The sequence below is a fragment of the Charadrius vociferus genome, unplaced genomic scaffold (genome assembly GCF_000708025.1).
Source record: "Charadrius vociferus isolate BGI_N301 unplaced genomic scaffold, ASM70802v2 scaffold298, whole genome shotgun sequence".
Taxonomy (NCBI): Eukaryota; Metazoa; Chordata; class Aves; order Charadriiformes; family Charadriidae; genus Charadrius; species Charadrius vociferus.
The window spans coordinates 4,378,885-4,404,770 of NW_009649936.1; the positions used below are offsets into that span (position 1 = coordinate 4,378,885).

General features: G+C 42.9%; 1 protein-coding gene across 1 annotated transcript; it reads right to left on the reverse strand.

Moving 5' to 3' along the window:
* Positions 1 to 1,391: 1,391 nt before the first annotated feature.
* On the reverse strand, positions 1,392 to 22,057 carry LOC104292032 (cystathionine beta-synthase-like). The gene is made up of 16 exons (XM_009891350.1): positions 22,016 to 22,057; positions 20,717 to 20,928; positions 20,013 to 20,119; positions 18,902 to 19,036; positions 15,319 to 15,398; positions 13,858 to 13,992; positions 13,234 to 13,303; positions 11,415 to 11,506; positions 10,422 to 10,547; positions 9,641 to 9,725; positions 9,333 to 9,438; positions 8,472 to 8,549; positions 7,638 to 7,772; positions 6,139 to 6,247; positions 2,900 to 2,984; positions 1,392 to 1,513 (listed from the first exon to the last, which is right to left on the reverse strand). The coding sequence occupies exons 1-16, from the start codon at positions 22,055 to 22,057 to the stop codon at positions 1,404 to 1,406; spliced, it is 1,707 nt and encodes a 568-aa protein (XP_009889652.1). The 3' UTR covers positions 1,392 to 1,403.
* Positions 22,058 to 25,886: the final 3,829 nt, after the last annotated feature.

A 25,886-nucleotide genomic window follows, 5' to 3' on the forward strand; every position in this document is an offset into this window, starting at 1 on the left:
CCCAAAACCAAAACAACTACTTTGCTATCCTACCAGCAATAGCTCCAACCTAAACAGGTTTTTTCTACTTCAGTGGAAAGAGAGACAAGCTAAGAAAAGTGTCGCTCTTACTGATCAAAAACCTTATTCTTGGCAAAAGGCCAGTCAGAAGATGATTAGAGCAGTCTTTATGAAGATCAAGAACAGCTACTTTTCTCCTGTGACCGCAGGGTGATTCCACTCATCATTCCCACTAACAGCAGTCAGTAGCCTGAGCACAGCAGTATACAGTTGGGGCTGCCAGTGCCAACCCCTGCCACGGCTACATAAGTCAAACATTACCAAAAAATCCAGTAGCTGCACACACCTACTGCACATTACTCTTGTGTACTCTTGACAGTACAAGCCCACACCACATTTGCCAGTTACTTCCAAGCTTGGCTACAGTGAATTCAATTAATAGTAGGGTTTTTCTCCCGGAGTAAGGCACTACAGTGTAGGAGGACTTGAAAGAGTTTACAGCTCTTGACAGATTACCTTTGGCTCTTCTAAAAACAGGCATAAAAAGAAGCACTTTAAGATAAATAAAACGGCACGAAGGTAAGGGGAAGGTACTAGATGAAACAGTGTGATTTTCAAAAACCTTTGGGCAAGAAGCTTAATCTTACCTTTTAATCTTTTCACTTGTGCTTACTTATCAGGGTACAATTGGGAAAAAGAGAGAAAGGTCTGTCTTTGCAGTGAAAGCTGGTGCAGCATGTAAAACACTCATTAGTACGTTTGTCACTTCACTGTCAGGCTTCCACTCAAGTCAGTTTTTCCTCAGAGCAGCTGGTTGAAACAAGCCTCAACTCCAGCCCTCTGGGCTTCCTCCCACTTTACACTGATGTCACCAAAAGGCAAACCCCCCTTTCTTCTCTCCATGCCCTAGTCCCACTTTTGTCTCAACACAGGTATTAGGTAACTTAACACCCTTTCACAAAAAAAAAAAAAAAAAAAGAAAAATCCCAAAACTTTCCAGAGCTCTCTTGGGTCCCTGCTTCAGTAACTCTTTATTTCAACACATTTTATGAATCTGAAACAATGTTGTGGAAAGCCAGACTTTAGACATAACAAGTAAGGAACACACCAGTTAATTTAGGCAATATTTTTACATATTTATAGGTAAAAAAATAAATTGTCTTGATAAGAAATATGTGTAACCTGATTAAGAAAGTTCCCAGAAGCTGTGCAATATGGCAAAATGCACTGGCTGCATAGCTGACACCAGGATAGCTAACTGCTTATTTTCAGAATTAAAAAAGAAAAAAAAATAAAAACAAACAAACATCTTAAGGACAGAGCATTCTACCTAAGAAGTAAACCTGATTCTTTGCTGGAGATTGCAAAATGTTGTTGAAGAGGCTCCGCTTTGCTACTTGACTTTAGTTGGGCTTTCTTTCCCGTTCTCGTGCAGTCACAAAGTTAAGCAGGTCGATGGCTGTAACGATGCCAAACACCATTTGCCGCTTACTGGAGGAACCATCGGTGTGATCTACATGAAAAAGAGGAGATTCTGGTTTTAGGGGGCACAAAAACATACCATCCCACTTGGTTTTAATTGCACTATTTGTAAAGGCAGATGCCAAGCCAACCTAGCTCCATGTGTCAGGGCCTGTTGGTGGAGCTGGTTATCACTGAGGGGGAACCCAAACGTCATCTTGACTGACAGTCACTCAGAAGCGGCAAGGATTTTAATTTCAGAAAGGCTTCCCAACAAAAGAGATTTAGAAACATTATAGAAGGAAGGGTAAGAGTCCATCAGATTTACTCTTCTTGACATGAAAATTCAAACCAAATCCTCTACTATAAAACATATTTTCCTTGTACATTAGTTTCCGTGGCTTTACTTGAGACAGCTGCAAACTGATATTATCCCATTTGAACCACAGGCCGCTAGAGGACATATGACACTACCATCTTCCTACACCACTGTCAAATACAGAGTTAGTATAAAAGTCACACTCCAACATTTTCCCATTTATATCCAAAAAACTTAACCATCTAATCATTGCTGCATTGAGAGCACAGGTTCAAGTGATTTTTCATTGCGAGCATAAGCCTTTCACCTGGGAACCAACTGGCCAAGTGACATCTGGCCCTTTATCTGTGGTCCAAGTTCTCTGTTCCTATAGTCTGGCTGTATTGAGATGTTTAGCCTACTTATACACAGTTTGTTCAGCCAGCTGGATTGTCCTGGCCTCTTCATTTACTCAATTTTAGATCCGTTGCTTCCAGTGAGATTCTAGGTTTATAAACAGTTAGTCAGCACATCCTTATGAAGATTATCAGAAAAAAGCCAAATTTCATTACTATTCTTCATTTACAGTTATAATTGAGATAAACTTATCTGACAGCTATCTGGTGAGTGTTAATTTTTGGTTTTAGCCTAGTTTCTCAGTGTTTGTAATTTTGCAAGTTGCCTGCTCTAAGGAAGATGGCCACTGTGATAGAACTGCTGGAAGTTGTAAGACAGGAGTAGGAAGAAGCAAAAATCAGTTGTACTGCAGGAGTTTATTCATTGGCTTACTGCTACTAACAAAGCCACCGTACAGTGGACTAGACTCAGGCATTGAGTTCTGAGCAGTAACTTCCTCCAAAAGCAGGTACATTACAGGGTTATAAATGGATTTATAGGTTTTTTTTTATAAATGGATAAATGTTTTTTTTTATAAATGGATTTTTAGGGTTATAAATGGATTTAACATTTACTCCACAAGAATTACAGTGCTAGTGTCTTACTAAGTGTTAGTAGCACATAGTTACATACACAGAAAGAGGATTTGGCTTCTTCAGAACTTGTTTACACTCTCACACTTGTACTTGCTTCTTGTTACCACTCAAAGGTTACCTCTTACAAGGCGCAGTACATCATACTCACATTGAATTTGTTCATGAACCACGAGAGCAAAGTGGTCTATTTCCAGGATATGAGAGAGTTTCCCCAAATTGTCTGTCAGGTTTATCTGAGGAGAGAGTTACAAAACTTAAATAAAACAGTCCTTTACATGTTTAGTGGTCTCACACCCCCATATACTTCGTGAAATATTAAAACCAATACATTAGCATTTATATACTGCTCCCATGTGAAGTATTGTAAAACACTAACAAATCAAGGCCAACTTAAGAGATCGATTTTCTTTGTTTCTGATTTCCAAAAAAAATATAACAAAAAAATAAAGCTCTATAAGAAGCTATTAATTCTGTAAACATAATGAATATACTGAATATCTGAAAAATCTTAATAATAGAAGGTCAAGTATTCCATGTGTCTAAAAAAGGAATTACCATAAAACTCATTATGCTTGATGATTTTACACTAGCAAGACTGGGAAAAAGTGAATGAATCAGTCTGCAAATCATTGTGGAAGGGAATACCATCTGCAAAGGCAGCAGGGGAAGAGAAAAGCCTGAAGAAGCCAAAAACAAAACCAAGGGTGAAGACTGCTAGCTAACACTGTATTCAGGTGCAAATCAAAAGAACTGAGAATTAAGAATTCATTTTTAGTGAAGTTCAACTTCACTAAGACTAAACAAGAAAGCACCCGGTGTTGACTGCAGAAACAATACAGATCCTTCTGAAACACTTAACTGATCACCTGCTGGAACCATTTGAAAGAACTGCATAAAACTGTTCTTCCTACATGCTTTAACATATTAAGCAGCAGCAACAGGTCTATTACCCAGGTGATTCTCCCCAGGTAACAGCAAAACCCACCATCTGACATACTTTCACTAAAGGGGATTAAAGCAATTTATGGCAAAGAGAAGTCTTGCGCTGCAGACTAAAAAACCCTTTATCCTGCAGCAAGCTCGGCTTGTGACTAAGGAATAAATGCATGAGCAGTGAGGCTGCACCGGAACACAGAGCTGTCATCTCTATACTCTAAGTTAGAAGGGATCAAAAGGATTCCCACCAGCCTGCGTTTAAGGGACCAGCAAGATATAGTGCATACTGAAGCACCAGTCCTTTTTGAGCTCCAGCTTTTGAGCCAGGCAAGGGGTGGCGAGAAATCTGGACCTACTGCGACATCAAGTCAGCTATCAGTCGTCACCACTGACAAGCAGTTTTGTGCAAGCATACGTGCAAAGCCTAACTTTTGAAGCTAAGTTCAAAGCTCACTGAAGGGGTACAGCCCCTTGACATCCGATTGTATATACTCAATAGACCTGTTTTCAGGGACTGGGTAGGCTAAAGATGACCAAGACAAGCAGCCTTGTTTGGCTCCAAGGGCAAGCGACATGGCACTGCTCATGGCCCTACAATTAAATTTTCTCCTTCCCCAGAAGTCTGCTCTGGTCCACCGTGGATGCTGGGGACACCATGCCTTGCATTGTTTAGTACAGTGCTAAATGCTTTAGGACACTAACCAAAACCACACCAGGGAACGAGCTAACAATTAAACACTGGGTATAGTAACAAGAAAGTATCAGAGATCATGCCCCAGCCTTACTTTCTGGTAAAGGCAGACAAGAAATCTGCTAAGGCTATGCCTGCACCAGACCTAACAGATGTTAGTAGTTGATGCAAAGATCTTTCAGGGAAGAAGGGGTAGAGAGACCCCAAACCACTGAAACTAACATCCGACTCCACAAGAACGGCCCTCCTCTCTACTAGCACACAGCACTTGTTTGGATTAGAAAATTACCCTTTGTCTAGTATTTCAAAGCCATAGACTACTATCCTACTGGAGACTAGAATCATTACTTTTCCATTCTAAAAGATTGCCACAAAATAATCGTGGCAATCATATCAAAGAAGGTTTCCTGTGTTGCCAAAAAGATAGCTTTGCCTTGGTAGTCACAGGCTAAGCTGACCTCTTATTGATGTATGCTGTGGTACAGATCCTAACTGTAGGATATCCTAAGCCATTTCAGTGGCACAGATGATCCATTTTCCCAATTTCACCAGTAAACAAGACAAATAAGCTTGACTAAAGTGGCAAGTAAAGCAAAATTCACAATACCTCTGAGGTTATGTGCATTTAACCATGTTTTTCCATTAAATCATCAATTCAAATGGAAAATAACCAATGAATGATGCTTTTAGTTAGCATGCTAGCAATACCACCACTTTTGTGTCAATCCCCTTCCATCCTCCACCAAGAAAAGAGTCAGAACTAAAGAGAAAAGAAACAGTTAAGCCCTTCTTTACTGAAGCAGCATGAGAAACTTCAAGCCGCCCATGGAAAAAAGCCACAACCTCAGAAGTGCAGAGAATCGGCTACTACAGCTAACACCAGTGTAGCTACAGAAATGATTGCACACCACCAGCCCAGAAACGCTTAAGGTGTCCAAGTGAGGGAGAACATGAACTAAGCAGTTTTGTTACGCACCACATTTCCACCTGATGCTTGATTATCTGTCTGTGAAGGAAAAAATACATTTACATTTGTCCATAAAGAACTAGCATCATTTCTCAACCTCAGGGACTTGGTAGCTTGTAGGCTGAATGGAAGCATTACACATACTTCCAGAATACAGCACCTCATCTACTAAGAGACAGTGTTGAAACTAAAAGCCTGGTGAAAAATAGATCAAGCATTCCATGTTAAAAACAAAATCCTTTTCCTGCAAGAGAAGAAAAGCAACAGCAACAGTACTTATATATTTTAGAAGAGCACCCATACAGCTGGGAAGTTGTGGTACCTTGGGACACCACATTGGATGGACAGGTGAAACTGGCCAACACCATAAGTCATCAGCTTTCAGCAGCCATCCCCCTTTTTCAGCAAGGCATCTAATACAGAAGGCAAACAGTTGCTTGTTTTTAGCCAATACAGAAATTATTTTCAAGAGCTGTTTGAACATCTCCCTGTCTCTTCCCCTGGACAGTTACATTGCCCAGGTTTGCAATGGGGTTTCTGGGGAAGGAGTAAAGGACAAGAGTGCTAGAAGAAAGCCTGTTGAAGTAATGGAACAGCACAATATAGAGCCACAACAAAAACCTGGGAGCTACTGAGTGACCTAGGACAGAGTTTAGAGCATGTCTGCTCAGTAACAGCTGCTTTGTATGGTTCCCAGGTATACCTTACCCAACTTGATTCCATTGAAGTGTTAGGACACCTACAGTAGTACTTTAAACCAGAGAACTAGGAGTTGTAGAATATAGCCGCTTACCTGTTTAAATTGCTTGTAGATTACTTTGCTGACTTCATCAGAAGGCTGAACTTTTCCAGCAAGCAGTGAAGAAAGCATGTTACCCAGGGTAACCATGCCCAAAATCGCTCTGGTGAAGGAGAGAGAAGAAAGAGCTAAACAACACAAAAGCCTCGGGTGTTCCTACAGATAAAAGCATCCACTCTCAGCCAGCCTGAAGAAGCCCGTTCAACTGCTTCATGGTTTAAAGCAACATTATTGCTGGTATACTTGGATTCTTTGTCTCTGCAGAAGACAGAGTCCAATTCCCAAAAAATTCTGGAGACTCATACAGAATTCAGTACGTGTTGTGGGTGCCTGGCCCTTCTGAGCATCAGGCTCTTTGTATCTCTAGTTCTTGCAACTGGAAAGCTTCTTGAAATCTGAGAGTGCTTTTGAAAAACACAACTTCATTGTTTTACACCCTCATCTGCCCTTTTGAAAGGTGTGACAGGGCCAGAGGCATGCTCACCTCAATTTTGCTCATTCCCCTTCTCCCTGCAAGGATGTTGCAAGGACCTACAACAATTAATCCTTTGAGTTAGCACTGTAACTGGAGAGTACCTGAGCAACTCTTCATTATTCAGCCTGTCCTACAGAACTACAGGGTAATAAGGCATACCAGCTTGCTGGGTACACCCTGGTTTATAGGGGTCACTACAATATTGCACTATAGTGCAAGGCTCTGAAGAAACCAGGTGAAAGCTGTGGTAGAGATGGGTAGGTTTGGGGTTGTTTGTTTTAAATATGAATTTTTGCTTCATTAAGTTAAACAGCTATTATAAAAACCAGTGAAGTTATCCTGCAGAGACACACTGAATAAGTATATCATAATAATCCTTAGAAGCTTACTACATATGTTTAACCCCAGCTGGCAACTAGAACCACACACCTCACCCCCCTGCCCAAGATGGGGAGAAGAGGGAAAAACAGGAGGGAAAAGGGAGAAAAGAAAAACCCTCCTGGGTTTAGAAAAAGACAGTTTGATAGAAAAAAATAACAGAAAAGGAAAAATAACAATAATAATGACATGGGTCACTCTCACCACCCGGTGAGAATTGGTACCATCGTGAGAAGTGACCAGCCCCCAGCTCACGCCCATTTATACACTGAGCATGACATCTATGGTATGGAATATTTCATAAGCCTTTCCATCATTTTGTCTATGCTTCTATGGGAAGCTGAAAAAGTCCTTGCTAAATGATGTTTACACTATTCAACAACTAAAACCAATAGGTATTAATGACATTCTTTTCACAGCAATCACTAAAGAAAATCCACTCTTCCCCAGCCAAAACCAGGACAATATATTAAGTCCAGCATTTGTGTGTTTAAGGTAACATTTCTGAACTGTGATACTATAACTGAAGAAAGACAAAATGAAAGGATATCATACTTCTAGTAAGCATTTAAAAGACATCCCTTGGGACCTGATGAGGGAAGCGACACATATGGATGAATAGTGATATATGTGGACATACCCAGATTCATCAACAACTGGTACCTGGTCGAATCTCTTCTCCCGGAGAATTTCAACAGTCTTTGCACAGGTAACAGTTGGAAGCACAGTCAGAGGAGCAGAGAGCTTTAGTTCCTGAACACTGATGTTCCACCACCTGGGGATGAAATAAAAACCAAACCCATGCAAATCTTACGGAAAGAACGTGTACAGTGGCCTTCAACACCACAGGAATCACAAAAGGCTGCAAGGAAGAGTCAGGATTCAGCCAGAATCAGTAAAGCTTCAAGGCTCTCAAGTTTTCCTCCCAATATCAGAAAGTCACTGAAGTGTGAGAAGGCTTTAAGACCAAAACTCTTTTCCTCACTTAACCTACTTTCTAGGACTACAGACAGTCAGCGGAGTATCCTTAATCTCCCTAGTTTCATTGCTTCTAGCTTACACGGAAAATGTTGTGGTCTTACTCAAAGAGCTAGCCATATTTACAGTCATTATAGATAGCAATTTAGGGAAGATCCACCTATGTAGACTCGCAGTGCTTTGCACTCAAGAACTCTGATCTTGGAAGGGTTCTCTCTAATACTACCTTTCATTTCAGATACAAGCCTTTTCATTAAATAAAAAATAAAAAATCATTAAGTACCAAGTCGTCTTCTGCTGCCATGCAACTCAAAGAAGGAAATCAACTAATTTAAGCAGATTTAATTAACAGCTGCAATTATACATCAACACAATAGCATGAAAGATTAGCTAAATCAAAGGAAGTAGTATAAACTGAAATGAGCTTTAAATTAGCAACTGCCATAAAGTCAGTTGAATAGACTCATGAAAATCCAAATGGATCTGACGTGCTTACCAAGGTTTTTTGACAAGGTCATCTTCTTCTTTCATGAACCCTTTCTGAATCATCCATTTGTCACTCAAGAACTTGGACCTGGAAAGCATCAGGAAGTGAAATGCTCATTAGCAGGCTGAACATCTGACAGCAAACCTAATAGCACTCAGAAGCAACTGTTTACAGCTCACTGCCGCTAACAGCTAAAGAGTAATTGAAAATATACTGCCGTTTGCCATCCAAGCCTACCAGCCACGGACATTGAGAAGAAATACTCATTGGAAGAAAAAGGAATCCCATAGGAAACAAAGTTTCGACTACGTCAGTCTCTTGCAATACAATAGAGAGACAGCTTGGAATGGAAAAATGCCAACCTGTACTCAAGCAAGGTCTGTCTGCAGTTTCTAGTCACCTAGTATTGTGTTGGATGCAACAGAAATCAGGAAACACACCTATAAACATCATTTTGAGGATATGTTTCCACCTCTAAACTCACCCTAACACTGGCTGCTGCTACAGTAGTGCTGTGTTATGCTGTGGACACAGGCAGAAAGAGCGGACAGTCTTACAGGGACGGGATAATAGCAATGGTCCCCAATAAATAAAACAGTGAAAGCAAGTCTTTTGCTGTGAAAGATGATAACTAGCGATGGTTATACACTGAAGTCAGACACAAGGAGGAGCTCAGCTTTCAGAGCGCTAACCTCCTTTCTACTCCATGTCAGACCCTTGCTAGAAACCTCAGAAGTTGTGTCCCAAACACATCCCTTGCTTTGGTAACTGGGTGCTATCAGAAATATGTATTCAACCCACCACTGCTGAAAGGAGGTTTGAGGGACTGCCTCATCCTTTTCCCAGAGAGAAAACAAGCCAGGTTCTTACATGTAGTTCCGGATAGAGTCAGGGAGGATAACAACACAGCGCTGACCTTCCTTCAGCTCTTTGGCTGCCTTCACAGCTACAGACATGGCACTGCCTGAGCTGCCACCTGCCAAAATGCAGATCAGGGGCAAAACTGTCAAGCCATAAGTGAAATGAGAAAGAATGAAAGCGAGGGAGGAGAGAAAGTACAGGAGCCCAGGGTGAGGAAGACAGCTTCTGAGGTGGAAGAAGGTCTCCCTGACCTGCACAAGGCTTTAACCTCCCACATATTATTCAGAGAAACCCAAAGGATTCACATCTGCTCTTACCACACAGCAGTCCTTCTTCTCGGATCAGCATGCGCGCTAAAGCAAACGACTCCTCATCATTGCTCTTGTACCACTGGTCCACAGTCTGGGAAGGGGCAGGAAGACAGAAACAAGGGTCTTTTTAAATGAGGAGGGCTAGGGGAGCTACACAACTAGTGTGAATTCAACCCATGATCTTAGAGGTAACAGCTGCCCTACTGAGCAACTGTGCCTGAGTTTCCATCCTCCAAATGCCAGGGGTGGGTGGGTTTTTTTGCCAAGGTAAAGACGATCACGTTAGCACAACAGACTCCTTATTGAGTCTCTCCTCACTGTGAGAACAGGCTGTTTTGAGAGAGCCCCAGAGAGCATCAAACAGTTTCCTCCCCTCTTGGAGGGCTTCCCAGGGACACAGACTCTGCTCAGGACATAGTCGTACTACTTTTGGTCAGGAGGGTTTGGGGTGCTTTGTTGGGGTCTCGGGGTTTTTTTGATTGCTTGCTTAGCATGTTTTTTTTTTAATTTAAAAAAAAGCATCACAACAAAAACCAGTGAGAAGGGTGTTCTAGGAAAATGTTACCTGCTCACAGCATTTCCACCTAGCATTGTAAAACAAACGTGGCCAGTGCAAAAACCTTCCAAAAGACTGCTTTTGCTGATGGAAAGAACAGGAATAGTTCTGTCTGCTAGCCCTCCCCTTTCAGCTCAAAGAAATACTTCCACACATTTTTCCTCCACCTTTCACCTCATTTCTGCATCCCAACAGAGGGCAAAGGGCAGTAAAATAAGAAGCATGACTTACAGATCTATCCAACACCGTGGGGACAAAATCATATCCGATTCCTTCTACTTCATACATTGTCTTGTCAGTCTTGTTCAGTTCTTCTGGTGTAGCAAGGATGGAGCCTTCAGGATCAACACCTATAATCTGGAGAAGCAGTTTACACATTGGCTACTGTGACACACTGCTTTTGAGAACACAGCCATTTACTCATGAGTGCTGGCCTCATTACAGCTGTTAGTGTCACACTGGCTGCACACACAGCCAAGCTAACAGCAACTTAGTCTCCTATTCATTTCTTCCCGGCAACATTCACCTCCCCTGTAAGCAAAATGCTTTGCTGCTTCTGGCCCCTTGGCAACCCATCCTGTCTCCTCACACTGTGGACACTAAGTGAGGGGCACCACTTGTTCTACATAGGTTTCGTTTGGTTTAAAAAGAAGACAGGGTTTCCCCGAGACAAGATTGTCCTCCTTCACATATCAGGCATCATTACAGCCAACACATTTTGTGCCAAGTGTAAGCAGAGAAGTTTTATTTTGTTTACCACTCCCTGCCTATGTAGGAAAATATTCACAACAGAAACATGATATCAACTTCTGTGAAGAAACCTAACACAGCACACAGGTAGACACACAGACTGCTGTGTGCAGAGAAAATTTCACTTGGTAAAACCTCGGCAGCTCCAGACAAGTCAGTGAAGGCACAGTTGGAGAGGAAACAGAAGGGTGCAGTACACACCAGAGAAGGAAGTTTCTCAGACACCCCAGGAAGGGATCTGCAGGCCAGTTTTTGTCTGCTGAGCCAAACCTGAACTCTGGTCACCAGTGAGATTAGAGCACAATGATTTCAGGTAGTCTGAAAACCTTTCTTTGCTGTTCAGAACTACCTTCTGAGAACATCCAAGAGCTTCCCATAGAGACCCAGGGCAGGCTTGCAAGGAACGGGACTTGCCAAGTGGAGCAGTTTGAGGTTCACCGCGCTGAACAGAAACGCTTTAGGCTTACCACTTACTTTGCAACCTGGACACTTCTCCTTTAGCTTTCTGGAGATGCCAGTGATAGTACCTCCTGTGCCAGCCGTAGCCACCAGCATGTCTATTTTTCCTGTTTAAAGGTGAGGGATAGAACATAGTTGGTGAAAACGCCTCCAGAAGAATTAAAAACACACTTAAATCTAAGTAAGGAGTTTCTTTAACAAAAACGGGCCAGATAAGGCTCTCTGCTTCCCAAGAGCTGTGTTATGAGACCTACCTTGAGACCACCTTGCTCAATCCCTGTTTACTTCAACAATGGTTTTGAAATGTCCATCCAATGGCCTAGCAAGGCACCAATTTCTGGCACTTTGGACACAGATGGAGATGGCCCATACAGCTGACAACTGTAGTTCTTCTGTTACTGTATTTGCTGATGTAGATAACTCGTTCTTTAACTTAGAATGAGCAGCCCATTATATTAACTTACTGAATGAGTGCCAAGAACATGGGATAGGTACCCACTGAGAGAACTGTTAACAACTACTCTCTCATTTTCATGTGAAAAATACTGGTTTGGTCGTAAGCACTCAGAGTGAGTGCAGGTACGATAGTTCATTCTTCTGCCACCCCCTACAGTTTCCATGGTGCATTCACACAATAGCTTTGTTAATAAAAAATACACACACCAATTCACGCACAAAACCAAATGCTTTTAAGTCAAAAGAATAACACTTCCAGTGTAATGGAGTATTTGGTCCGAGAATGTAAAAATACCTAAGTGCCAGGTCCTGCACTTGGGTCACAACCACCCCATGCAATGCTACAGGCTTGGGGAAGAGTGGCTGTAAAGCTGCCTGGCTAAAAAGGACTTGGGGGTGTTGATCGACAGCCAGCTGAATATGAGCTGGCAATGGGTGCAGGTAGCCAAGAAGGACTATAGCATCCTGGCTTGTACCAGAAATAGTGTGGCCAGCAGGACTAGGAAGTGACCGTTCCCCTATAGTCAGCACTGGTGAGACCCCACCTTGAATACAGTTTTGGCCCCTCACTACAAAACAGACATGGACATGCTGGAGCGTGTCCAAAGAGAAACGAAGCTGGTGAGGGGTCTAGAGCACAAGTCTTATAAGGAGCAGCTGAGGGAACTGGGGTTTAGTCTTGAGAAAAGGAGGCTGAGCGTAGACCTTACTACTCTCTACAACTACCTGAAAGGAGGTTGTAATGAGGTGGGCGTCAGTCTCTTTTCCCAAGTAACAAGCGACGGGTCAAGAGGAAATGGCCTCAAGTTGCACCAGGGGAGGTTTAGATTGGATATTAGGAAAAAATTCTTCACAGAAAGAGTTATCAAGCATTGGAACAGGCTGCCCAGGGAAGTGGTTGAGTCACCATCCCTGGAGGTATTTAAAAGACATGTAGACGTGGCACTTAGGGACATGGTTTAGTGGTGGATTTGGCAGTGTTAGGTTTGCGGGTGAACTTGATGATCTTAAAGGTCTTTTCCAATCTAAATGATTCTGTGATTCTATGATTCTGTATTTGTGACCAGAAAAAGTGATGCTGTTCTTTTACACCACGCTTTTTTTTTTTTAAAAAAAATTAAGCATCACTGCATTCTTGACCTGGTCACAAGTAGAGAAATCTTAAAACAAAAGCACCCTTCTTTAATGAGGGGAAAAAAAAAGTCATTATTATGACTACTGAAATAAAGTAATTCTCTAACGACACACAGCATACATAGGGGACTTGCTGTATCAAAATCCATGCATTTTTCAACCACTCAGTTCCCATTCTCCAAGTACCTAACAATAAGAGAATACCAGGGACTCATTGAAAAGGGGGTTAGTAAAGCAAACATACCTTCGCACTGCTGCAGGATCTCTTCAGCTGTGGTATCATAGTGTGTTAGGGGGTTGCTGGCATTACGGTACTACATTGAAACATAGAAGAGCCATTAAGTAGACCAGGAATACAACAAAATTCACATTGTGAGGCATTTCAAGAATATGACAAGCATTCTCCAAGCCTCACAACAGCTACCTACACTTCTTCTAGACTGTTCCCTCGTTAGCTGGACTTAGGCAGAATGCCCAAGGGGAGGTACAACCTTCTTAAGTGACCTAATTTAAGAGTAGCTCTAAGGTGCCAGCACCCTCCAATGCCAAGATCAGTCCTGTCTGTGGGACAGTTTATTTTAAGAACGTGAGCCTTGTACCTATTCTTCCACGCAGGACTGCCAAGTCAGTGGAAAGCCACCCATGTGTTGCAGTTTCTGCAACCATAAGCTCGTTGCTGCCCTCTAGTGACGATAAAAGCTTGCTACCCTACAGCATGGTGATGCCTCAACTACAGCTCCAGATGTGGGACATTTTTTCCTCCAAAGATACACCTAGACTGTTGAACGGTCAAGCAAGGACAGTAAGTAACAAGGCTGCAATACCTCCTCCTACGTCACGCCTGCACCTCTGACACTTTGGCTCTTACCTGGTCTAGTATATGTGCATTGGGGATTTCATTTTTCAGTCTCCATGCTACTCCCACGTGAGATTCAGGAGAATCAAATCTGGCAGTAGTTGGGGTCCTCACAATCTCAGCACCCAGAGCTCTCAGGACATCCACCTGTAAAAATAAAGGTGGTCACAAAAACTAAAAACACTCTCCCAGCACAGAGACTTCATTTGAGATGCAGGGGAAAGAAAACATCTTCCCTTTTACCTGGTCTGCAATAGCCTCCTTAACAGATCTCCTAACACCCAGCTTCACATCACTGAGCCATGGGTCCAAATCCTTACCATCATTTGGTCTTAACTAAGCTTTACTTGGGAGCTAGATGTCAATTCCTGTTTCTATTCTAGGCCTTCAGGCCTGTAGGGACCATTAGTACACATTGAGAAACCTCATTCAGGCAAATTACCATATCCTCTAATGCTGGTCATGTATGTTCTGCACTCCAACAGTGCTATAGCCCAGTATTTTATGTTTAAGTGCAAAATACGTGTATTTACCTCCTCCTTTGGACAGAGACAGTAAATGATATCCTCCAGGACACTATGCACCATTTAACTGCTCTAAGGGCAAGAAAGTTTATGACACTGAGCTACGGCAAAGCCTGTCTTCAGAGGGGAGGGAGGCCATTGCCATGTGCCACGGAGCACCAAAGGCCATGTGGTACCTCTCCCTCTAGAGCAGGTAGAGCAAGTGATGGGTACAGGCCTTCAAGGGATGTTGTTCTCCATCTTTCAGTTGGAACACTGGAAGTGTTTGTACTGAGATAAGTGGTTTTGCTGACAGCAATTTGCTGCTTCAAGTGTGAAACACAGGGGATATCTTTTCTACTCTCTTCTCTTGTTTTGGCTGCAGGTGCAGCACCACAGGGCTGGGCTTGCTCTAGAGCTAGACGTTTTGTACTTTCCACAGTGAAGGTAAGCGGATGTTACCCAGGTGGCTTTTCCTTCGCCTTTGTTGTTGTGGTGACAACTCAGATGCTTGCCAGTATCCCTCAGTGTAACTTCAGGAGGTAAACAGGCTCCCTCACAGCTGTGCTCAGCCCAGTGCAGAACAGAAGAGTATTCAAAGCTTCAGCGCTGCCTTCCTTCCTACTCTTTGCTCAGTGAGAGAGAGCTAACCCTGGGACAGGTAGCCACTTCAATGTGCTAGGTAAGTCTCAAGTTCCCTTGATATTTGTGTTTAAAACAGTTATGACAGTTTTCCAAGTGACAGTGCTGTGAGGATGGGTCTTAAAGACCTTTTCTGTCCATAGCTAGCCAGCCTGGATTCCTCTGGGCACTGGCAGCAGCCTCTCAGCAGAGTTCTGCCTGGCCAATGACTTGGAGGAGACAAAGCCCACACCTTTGTTGCTAAAGCCACAGCACTCATCTGCACCAGGAACTCTGCAAGTGCAAGCATGCTTATTTTTAAATTCTTGAAAATAAAAGCAGATCTGACCTTCTCCATGCTCATTTTCTCTGGCATCACAATGATACAACGGTAACCTTTCACTGCTGCAGCCAAGGCCAGCCCAATTCCTGGAAGCAAGCAAAGACACGTAGAACATACAGTAAGGAGCAACAAAGAACAAAACCCACAATGCTAGCTTTGGCATGCCCTGGCTTTAATCAGATTTTTACCAGAGGCTTGACAAAAGGAATGTTTCTGGCTGTTGGGGAGAACTGGGTTTACAGATGCTGGTAGTTCTTAAAGGATCACAGCCGACAAAGTTTAGCCAAGGGTGGGAAAACTTGACATGCACAAACTGCTAGCTTTACCATATGCACTTCCAGGGATGGGGCATCCACAACTTCCCTGGAACAGGTTGCCCATGGAAGCTGTGGATGTCCCATCCTTGCAAGTGTTCAAAGCCAGGTTGGATGAGGCTTTGAGCAACCTGGTTTAGTGGGAGGTGTCCCTGCCTAGAGCAGGGGTGTTGGACTAGATGATCTTTAATGTGCCTTCCAACCTAAACCATTCTATGATTCTATGACATCACCTTTCTCCTGTCTCCCACACTTCATTTTTACAGAATTAAATTTGGAAAGGAATGAGCTTTAAGCTAAAGAAGACTAGAGCAATCATTTTTGTAGTGTCAGAAGAGCATTAGAGCCTCTATTGACCGACTTCGGCATTAAATCCCTAGTTTACAGTGTGCCAATACAAAGTCCTTTCTAAAAAGACATGATTACATGTTTGAAAATGTAATCCAGGAGTACAGCACAGACTGGGATCTACCTGGCTGGGGAGCAGCTCTATGGAAAGGGACCTAGTGGTCCCGGTGGACAAGCAACACAATATGAGTGAACAGTGTGCTGCTGTGGCAAAGAAAGCAAACAGGATGCTGGGTTGCATCAACAAGGGCATCACCAGCAGCGATAACGAAGTCCTTACCCCACTCTACTCAGCACTTGTCAGGCCACACCTGCAATACTGTGTTCAGTTTTGGTCCCCAATATACAAAAAAGATGTGGACAGGCTGGAGAGGGTCCAGAGAAGGGCCACAAAGATGCTCAAAGGACTGGGATGCTGGCTGCATGAGGAAAGGCTCAGAGAATCAGGATTGTTCAGCCTTGAGAAAAGAAGGCTTAGGGTTATCACCATGTTCCAGTATTTAAAGGCTGGTTACAAAGAAGATGGAGACTCCCTTTTTACAAGGAGTCACGTGGAAAAGATGAGGGATAATGGGTACAAGTTACTCCTGGGGAGATTCCAACTGGACACAAGAGGAAAAATTTTCACAATGAGAACAACCAGCCAGTGGAATAATCTCCCTGGGGAAGTGGTGGATTCCCCAACATTGGGCACTTAAAATTCAGCTGGACAGGGTGATGGGCCATCTTGTCTAGACTGTGCTTTTGCTAAGACAGGCTGGACCAGATGATCTTTGAGATGGCTTCCAACCTGGTATTCTGTGATTAAGTGCTGTTTGTGATCAAGGTTCTTATGCACTATGTCAACTTGCTACCACGGTGAAGTACCTTGACTGTTACAGACAGACACCTCATTTCTACTTCAAAAATCTGCAGGTCCAGCCTGGTTTCTGCCCTCCAGCTTCTCATTGTCTGCCCACCTGAAGAGCTAAGCTCAGAAGTGCCTTCCCCATAGAAGAGAAGCTTACACCTGTTATCAAATCACCCCTCTATTGGATAAGCTAAACAGATCAAGTTACTTGATATGCATCTGAGCTCAGGCTGCATGGCACCTCCCCTGTTTTTTTAGGTACCAGGCACAGTACCAACATGACAATGCCTCACAGGCAGTTTACCCTACACAGAGACTTGCTTGTTCAAAGCTGGCTCTGTTTCTACATGGTGCTGAAGTGGTGGGATGAAAAAAAAATAAAAATCTTTAACTGTTCCTGTAAGAGAAGCATAACTCACGCTTCAGGTAATTCAAGTAGTGTTTAAATATTTGGGGGAGGTGGGGATGACGATGATGATTTTTCCTAGTATATTACAGATAAATATGGATGCTCAGTAAAAAGAAAAGAAAACAAAACAAAACCAAAAAACACCTCCAACAACAACAACAAAAAAAGACAGCAAAGGCCTCACTGAGGCTAAAGACTGAAGGGAAGCCATCCAGCACCCTCCCTTAAGGTCTGTGATGAAGGAAGTATTTTGAGACCTGAACTATAACACTTTGTACTTTCTGCTACTGTCCTGGAAATGCAGCAAACATCAAAACAGGACTTTGGCTGAGGGAAAAGTGGGATGCAGAGAGGACAAAAATGTAACACTAGCTCTCACATTTAACATACTTAGTAGCTCTGAGCAGTAGCCTAGAGCAAAAGCCAATTCTCTCAGGTTACCATCTGCCCTAGTCTTTGCTTTTACTGAAGAGAGACATCTTTCTGACGAAATTGTCCTGTTACCTCCTTCAGTTCTGCCTTCTTTCTATCTTTTGGATTCTGTGGCAAGGAGAACCATTCATCGGGTATTGACCCAGAAAGCAGGATGTCATAGCATGACCTCAGATACTGGAGGTATAGCCAGAGTCACAAGGGCTTCAGTTGCACTGCACCGCTCACAGAGCAGCTGCTGACCAAACAGCAACTGATACGACTTCCCAGTTTTCTGCTGAAGGCAGGAGAACTGGTCACAGATCAGCTTATTATCCCAGTCCCTCCACTAACAAAGACTGGACTGGATCAAACGAACAAAAGAAAGAACTGCTCGGCCTGTGTCTATCAGAAGGCAACTGTGGATGCCCAGGAAAGAATTTAAGAATGGGACAAGACACCCCTTCAGAACACATCAGGCAGGAAAGTAGCTTGCAGCTCAGCTCAGGATCCTCCTCAGATGAAGCAGTATATTTTACATTGAACTAGCTCAAGGGGGAGCATTCCAAGTATGTTTACTCCCCACCAGTAGATCAGCTTCACAGAAGTACAACAGCTGTGATGCAGGAGCCCGGAGTTAACTCCAGGCTGCTCAGATCATCAGATGCTCTGCCCTGGCCCCTGACTAGCAGGACCATTCCTTCCTCCAGCCCTCCAAGGAGAAGACACTGACCCAAGTGGAACCTGTTGAAAAAAATCTAGGTGTGCAAGAACTATGTCAGCAGACAGTGCTGTGGGGATGCAGCTCATCTCCCATCTCAACTGCACCAACACAGGTAAGGCTGTTTCTCAAACCAGGCCCACCTCACCTGACAGAGGGACCATGGGACTTCCCAAATAAAATAGGAACATCCAGATTCACACCAGTGGTGCTTATTTTCCTCAATAATTTCAGTCAGACTTTAAATCTGAATAGGACCTAAAGACCCTTGTGAATCTGGCCAAACACTTCATTTCTTTTAAAGCAAAGGGCCTCTGCAAATTTAGCAGACCTCCCTCCCAGCTGTTCAGCTCAGCATAGGACACTGCAGAATTGTTCCTTGTGTGAGATGGAAGAGGCACTCCACCGTAAACCATGGGATCCCCTTTCTTCGTTGCACAGGCAGCCTCCATGCTCTAATCTCAAGTCTGCCTCTTCCAGAAAACCACCACAGCATTTTCCCCCCCACTCATTGCGAGGGTCTCTCCAAGCCCTACCTGTGTTTCCAGAGGTTGGCTCTATGATAGTGTCCCCAGGCTTCAAGATCCCAGCTTTTTCAGCATCCTCTACCATCCTCAGGCTGATGCGGTCCTTCACACTGCCCCCAGCATTGAAGAACTCACACTTTGCCACTGGAAACAAAGAAACCAAGCAGAGTTCTTAAACAGCAGTCATTTGTTAAACAGGCTGCTGATCCCAAACATATCTGCAAGAACAACTCTGTTAACATGTCTGCCCAATTGACCTCTCTACTTTACAACACCAGAGATGGGGATTCAGTTCACAGCATCTCCACTGTTAAAGAGTCACAACAACACAGCAAGTTTGGTACTTGATGCTGGCCACAGAAGCCAGGAACCCACACTCTGTCAGTCTCCTCAACATATGACTTCTCCTTTCATCTTTCCTCTTTATTACAGTCCAGTCATTAGGATGAAATGCCCCAGAGCTCTTCCACTGCAACAGCATGAGGGAAAGAGAACTCTACCAACATTCCTTGCCTCTTCCCTGCTGCATTCTTCAACCAAAATGTTTCTGATCAAACTGGAAGTTTCCCCCCTTGTTCAGCCTACACTTTCACTTCAGTACTCCCAGCATTAATCCCTTCATTGTTGTCAAACACCACCTTTCAGGACTCTGATCAGAGCCTCCTGATATCTCCAGTAGGTTTGGGTTTAAAAAACAAACAAACATTCATTGAGAGTTTCATCCCTTTCATCATTTTCAGTGATCTTTAGTGGTAACTGCAAGTCTCCATTTTTAGACATACTGATGAATACTCTGAATATGAGAAGCAGTTAAAAACTTCCTAGAACTTTTAAAATTAAAAAATTACTTTCTATGAAAAAAGACCTTTTCCACAAAAATGGAACAGTTGCAGGAAATGTCCTCATGAAGTACAAATTTAAAGATGGTTTAGACAACCAAATCCTAAAAACCTGAAAATCGGCCAAAGAAAAAGAGGAATTTTTCTCACCATTTTCTACAGTGTACCTGCACTCCTCCTATGCTCAGGTGAGACTCCAGTGGTCCCACTGTTAACCAGGACTACCCAAGTTTCTGAAACAGTGTTTCTTATTTTGGTTTTCTGCCTGCAGAAGTACTCACAGAGTTCACACTTGAGCCCATACTGCTTCCCAATCTTGTTGATTCGCACCAAGGGTGTATTGCCAACTTTATTGAGGATGCTTGGCAGGATTTTCAGAGGTTCTGGCCTGGTACACATACAAACAAAGTCAGTGTATTCAGAGAAGGGGCCACAGGCAGGTCACACAAAAGCAACACAGCATTTCCAATGCATTTTATTTCAACCAGCTTTCTCTCCGCCCTTTACCAGACTAGTTATTTTGGATATTTTAGTTTAAAAGAACTTCCGTTGGATAGAAATTCATAAAACATCAAGTCCTTGATCCAAAACAAGGATTAATGAGACACTAAGCCAAGTGCTGATGCAAGAATGAAGTGCTCTGCACTTCCTCCTGGCATGAAGTAGCTTAGCACTGCTCAGTCAGCTATTTTACAAGCAAAAGGCATTAACAGTGCAATCTTTCATCTAGTCAGGGAACTGCTTGCCAGGTTACTCAAAATAAGTTATTTCCAGTCCATGTAGTTTCACATCTTTGGTGCAAGGCCCCTTGTATGCTTAACCTTGGCTCTTAGCTTTGCTTATGCATGGAAGTTATGAAGCACCAGCATATCTACAAGCTAAAGAGCATCAATTTAAATCAGTCATCTTCTGTCAAATCCACATGGCTCTGACGGAACCTGGATTAGTGCTGTACTAAAAATCAGCAAATAAAAGCAATACTTACAGAGTGGTATGACGATGGGGGGAGGCAGAGGGGGGTTTCCCAAGCTTCCATGTGCATTTGCTAGGTGTATCAGGACGGATCCACTCCCTTTCCTTCTCATTAGCCTTGCAGTTCTCATTGTCCATCCGACCAGGGAGGAAATACTTGCCAGGTGCATGAGGGCATGAGTTCATATCTGGCTTCTGCTGGGAAGGAAGTCTAGGCGTTTCATCCTTGGGAGAGGTGGAAAGAAAAGACAATTAAAAAAAAAGAAAGAAGGGGACCATGGGAATAGAGAGAGTGATTTCTATGCCCTGCGGTAACAAGGTCAGAGCATCTTTTGAGACTATCAAAGTTACTCAAGTTCTGTGCCATGGGAAACCACCCACTCACATTCATATCATTGCCCTTCCTAAAATAGCTAAAATCATGTTACTCGTAAGGAGTCCTTATTCTTGCCTCTGTCCCTTCACCAACGCATCTATTTCCAGCCTAGTGTTTCAGCATGCAGTTCTTCTGAGGGAAGCCTGAACAGAAATTACCCTGGTGGAAATTTACAAGCAAGCGGTATTGCGTATAAACCAAAAGGAGCAATGGCAACAAGTAGCTTTTAACACACAAGAACAGGTTCTGCCACTGACTACAAGAGATCCTATCACTGTACCTAAGACCCAGGTGTTAGGGGAGAGAGCACAGTATGTCTCAGTTAGATGAATCCCATCCTCAAGTATGCCAGTCTCGTTTTTCCCTTATTTGAAAAAGGTCACAACAAACGGGTATCTTAATGGTTAGTTGATATTTCCATAGTACTGTGAAGATGGGAAAGCATTTCAGCATAATTTTGATTTGCCAAATCCTTACCACCAAAAACAAGAATTTTGCACTGCAATGAGTGCAAAAGCTCAATACAGTGCCCTACAGGAAGAAAACTTAAACACAATGAAGCATGTGCTTACTGTAACTAGCCTCCATAAATATCAAGAAAACAGGACTAATCTCATGGGAGACACCCCTCTCACACCAAAAACCAGCTCTCTGAAATTAAACCTCCCCATTCCAAGCAAAGAGGAACAGAGTAAGACTACTTGGTGACTAATTAGAAAAAGGTGCCAAAAGACTCTGAATTGCTACTTGTGGTCACGAAGAAGAACTCTTCCAGAAAGGCCACTGGTTTCAATAGCACTCACCTCCACAGCATTCCAGGGGGGGAAAAAAAAAAAAAAAAAAAGAAAAAAAAAAAAAGAAATGCCTCCAAAAACAGATGTGGCCTTCCTAACTTCTGGTGACAGAAAACAGTATTCCCCAAAGATCAATGAGTACCTTAGAGACAGAAACAGGCTTTTCAGATATCAATTTCTCCATGTTCTTTGGTGAAGGCAACAGCACAGTAGACTGGACTTTCTTCAGAAGACCGAGTACTGTGGGTCACAAAACTGGAATCCTCTTCAAAGCTGCAGATCACGCAAGTTAGAAAAAGAAAAAAGCTATCAGGAAACAGTCTCTTTTAGGGGAAAGACACACGTCCCACTTTAATCAGGGAAAAAAAGCAGCTGCAAAACAAAGTGAAGGTGTCTTGTATAAACAGGATTAAAAAAAAATAATAATGCAGCAGAGGTATTGCGCAAGACCAATGGAGGGTCCCCTTACCCTGTTCTTCCCACATTGCCTAATCTTCCCTGTGCTCTGCCCTCCACAGCTCAGACCCAGTAAAGTAAGCAGAAAACATCTCTATTGGACTGTCTGCAATTCCATAAGCTTGAAAGCCACACAAAGTATTAGAAAATACTCCAGTTCACAGGATATATACTTCTAGGAACACCAAGGGTGAAAGGGCTTCATGGGGCCATCACCGAAAGATCCTGTAAACCACTTGGGAAACGGCTTTATACAGGGAACGCTTGCAGAGGCCTCTCTACCCTTAAGGAGACCTAAACTTCACAAGTTGCTACTCAAACTGAATCAGTCTTGCGTGCACAACTGTAGCGATGCAGGATACAACACACAGAGCAAACATTTCAACCACAAGGAAGCCTTCTAGCAGGTTTTTGGTTTTGAAACTAGTAAATATAAAATAGAAGCAGTAAGTTCATTTCTCCTACTCCAGCCAGTTGCTCATAGAGCCTGCCTGCTTCCTTTCCATTAAAGACAAAAATCTGTCTGAAGTCTTGGAAAGTGTGGGGTTTTTTTCCCTAATACTTGTTTTTCCCATCACCATTGTGCAGCAAGATTCAAACTCTTTCCATTACTGAATTATGCTAGGCCTGGAAAGGGTCCCTGGCCTCATCCTCTTTCTTCTGACAAATACACACAAAACAGATACAGCTTAGATCAGGCAGAGTTGATGGTCTGGTGACACGCTGGAAAAAATCTGAATCACAGGATCAGTGAACTTTAGCATTTGATTCTGCAAGTTAACATGCACCACTTACCACTACTGCCTTATGCATACCAATTCCTTTCTTGTGTACTGATTTGAAGAAAATGTCTAAGGTGTTTAAACTGCCCTCCTTCAGGGAAAAAAGCCTCTGAAAGCGCCAACTTTTCCAGATTATATCCAGAAGGAGAATTATTTCAAGCCTTAAGTCTTCCATGCCACCAAAACAATATGATTCAACTTTTTTTAGGTTAATCCCCAAGCACCAAGATGGACTACATCCTGTCCTAGACTACTGACCAGGACTAGACTGAGAGACACCAGTCCAAGAAAGATAATATCCCATAAATATATATAATCTAACATCAACCAGTCTTTGTTACCAGAAGTTATCTTACTTCCAGTTCGAAAGTGAAACTCAGCCTTCATTTTTATTTCTAGAAGGTGCCTCGTCCACAGTTCAGAATATCAGCACTTTTTTTAGTAAAGAAAAAATAATGAAGAAGTTTCAAGTCTTTCTATGAGCCACATTCATGTGCTCCTTCAGCACATCTTTGCTGCCAAAGGATCAAACTATTTCAACATTCAGGGAGAAAGCAGCAAGGGGTTATAGATAGGAAACAGCAGATTTTGTTCATCTTCTAGGTTCTGATAAAACAGGAGTGGAAAACCTTTAAAAGCTTTAAATCACCAGTCCACAGTGTCATTCAAGAGGGTCCAAAAATTGAGGAGGAAGGGGGAGAAATTTGTTGCAGTAAAAGTTTCAGGGGTTTCAAAAAAATAAATATTTGATCTTCGTATTGACGGCAGAAAAGAAATGAATGTGGCTCTCTTCAAAAGCTGCCTTTTGGAGGACTCCCTCTGAATTGGGAAAGACAATACCATCTAATTTCCTCTATTGTAAGGCAAAAAAAAATCCATGATCCACTAACAGCAACACCCATCATCTCTTGAACTAGAAACAGCAGAAATGGAGGAAAAGCTATATTTATCACCTTCAAATAAGCTGTGAGATTCTTTCATATGTTTAGAATGGCAATACGCTGATGTTTGATCAAAGCTTCAGTAATGGGTCTAGAACTCTGAACGAAACCAAGGACAGAGAGAAAAAGCTAACCACAAGTATTACCAACAAAAATCCTGTCACCAAATACTAACCTTAAGCAACATCACTACTTGGAAGCTCCTGTTCAATAAATGGAAGCTCCTGTTCAATAAATGCCTTCAAGTCATTTTATTAGGCATTATTTTAAATAACCCCACACCCACCCAGCCCAAAGTAGATAGGGATGCATATATACACGTACAAAGTCAAATTCTAATCATGCTAGTAGCTAATCAGTCTTAGCTATGGTCAACTTAACATCTTAGGGTTTTGAAGGAGGACAAAATCCTAGGACAGACTTGGTTGTTCTCCAATGGGAATTATTACTACAACACTCAGCACAAACATAAAAGTATCTGTGATGGCTTACTGTTATACCTAAGAAACAGGTCAAGAGCCCAAGAGTGACTTGTCGTGTTCAGAACTAACAGGAAGATCTCAGATCTTCAAGCTCCTTCAGTGCTACTGATAAGCTCCCTGAACACGACCCAGAACATCCAACTGGTGCTTACAACACTAGATGATGCAACTTCAGCAAAACAGGGGCAGAGGTGGTCAGTTTAGGATATCCAAATTCCTCCCAAGACCTATGATCCTGCTTACAGGCCCAAATCAGGCCCCAGGAAGCTGGTTCCATCTTTCTACCGGGGAGATCTCTGGTGGACAAAGGAAAGGGGCTGAGCAGAAATCGCCAAAACGGAGGACGATAGCAACTTCTTCACTAGCCTGACCCTCTTTTTAAGTCTTTCTTCTGAGAATGTAGACTGGGGAGACAGGACAGGAGAATGGTGACCGCTGCTCCAACTGCAATTGAACACTGCTCAGAACAGTCTGAGGGACATAAGCTGCAGGAAGAGTTGCCCATCTTCATGAAAGAAATTCTGTCAGCCTGAATTTAAGTTTGCTGTAAAAAGGAACACTCCCACAACTAGCCGGGGGTGTGGGCTGAGTCTAACTAGACAAGCCTGACTAACATCTACCATTATATCTGCAAAGCATGTGAGGCAGAAAAATCAGAAAGACAATTTACAAAGTTACTTATACCTAAATCACGAAGGGGATTGGGACATAAGTAGAGATATGAGATCCAGAAACCCTCATGGGCAAGGCTTACATCTCTGGATCCATCTCCACAGGGAACCCAAGACCTAAACAATTTCTCAACTCCTACAGAACAGGATTGAAGGCCACCAAGTGAAATTAAACCCCAGCGAGACTGAGCTGAACTCACTCCATAGATATGTTAGGAGCTACAGTTTCTAAGGCTGTTTACAGTATATTATGTCAGCACTACTGCAGACATTTAAAGAGTATCATGTATGCGAGAACCTAATTAACTTGAGTCTTGACTGAAGCAGAAATGAAGCTGTCTAAAAGGCAGGTGTAAGAGGTGGATCACAGAGAAATGCCCCAAGGGCTAACTAGTCAGCAAGAGATGAGATACGGGGTTTCATTATGCTGCGGCCCAAGAATGGGAAACTTTGACATTAAGCAAGTACTTTACTCTGTGAACAAGTAAGCCACTGCAAACCAGTTGTTCTGCTCACTCTGAGTATCACAGGGTCTTAGAGAGCTTTAGGATCTTTACAGGTTTAAAGATGTAGCAGTACCCATCTAGCCTTTGGAAGCACCACAGCTATAAGCGATTCAGGAGTCAATCAGTCATCTGCTTTTTAGTTTGGTGTGTTGCCGTTCCCCCATGATTCCCCCCC

Bases quoted from the DNA above. Each gene is read 5' to 3' on its own strand.
- LOC104292032 (XM_009891350.1), bottom strand. From the start codon at position 22,057: ATGGAGAAATTGATATCTGAAAAGCCTGTTTCTGTCTCTAAG. The intron at 13,993-15,318 runs GTCAGATCTGCT...TTATTTTTACAG, and splicing joins AGAAAATGAGCATGGAGAAG to GTGGATGTCCTGAGAGCTCT. The intron at 13,304-13,857 runs GTAAGAGCCAAA...GTTTCAATGTAG, and splicing joins ATGCACATATACTAGACCAG to TACCGTAATGCCAGCAACCC.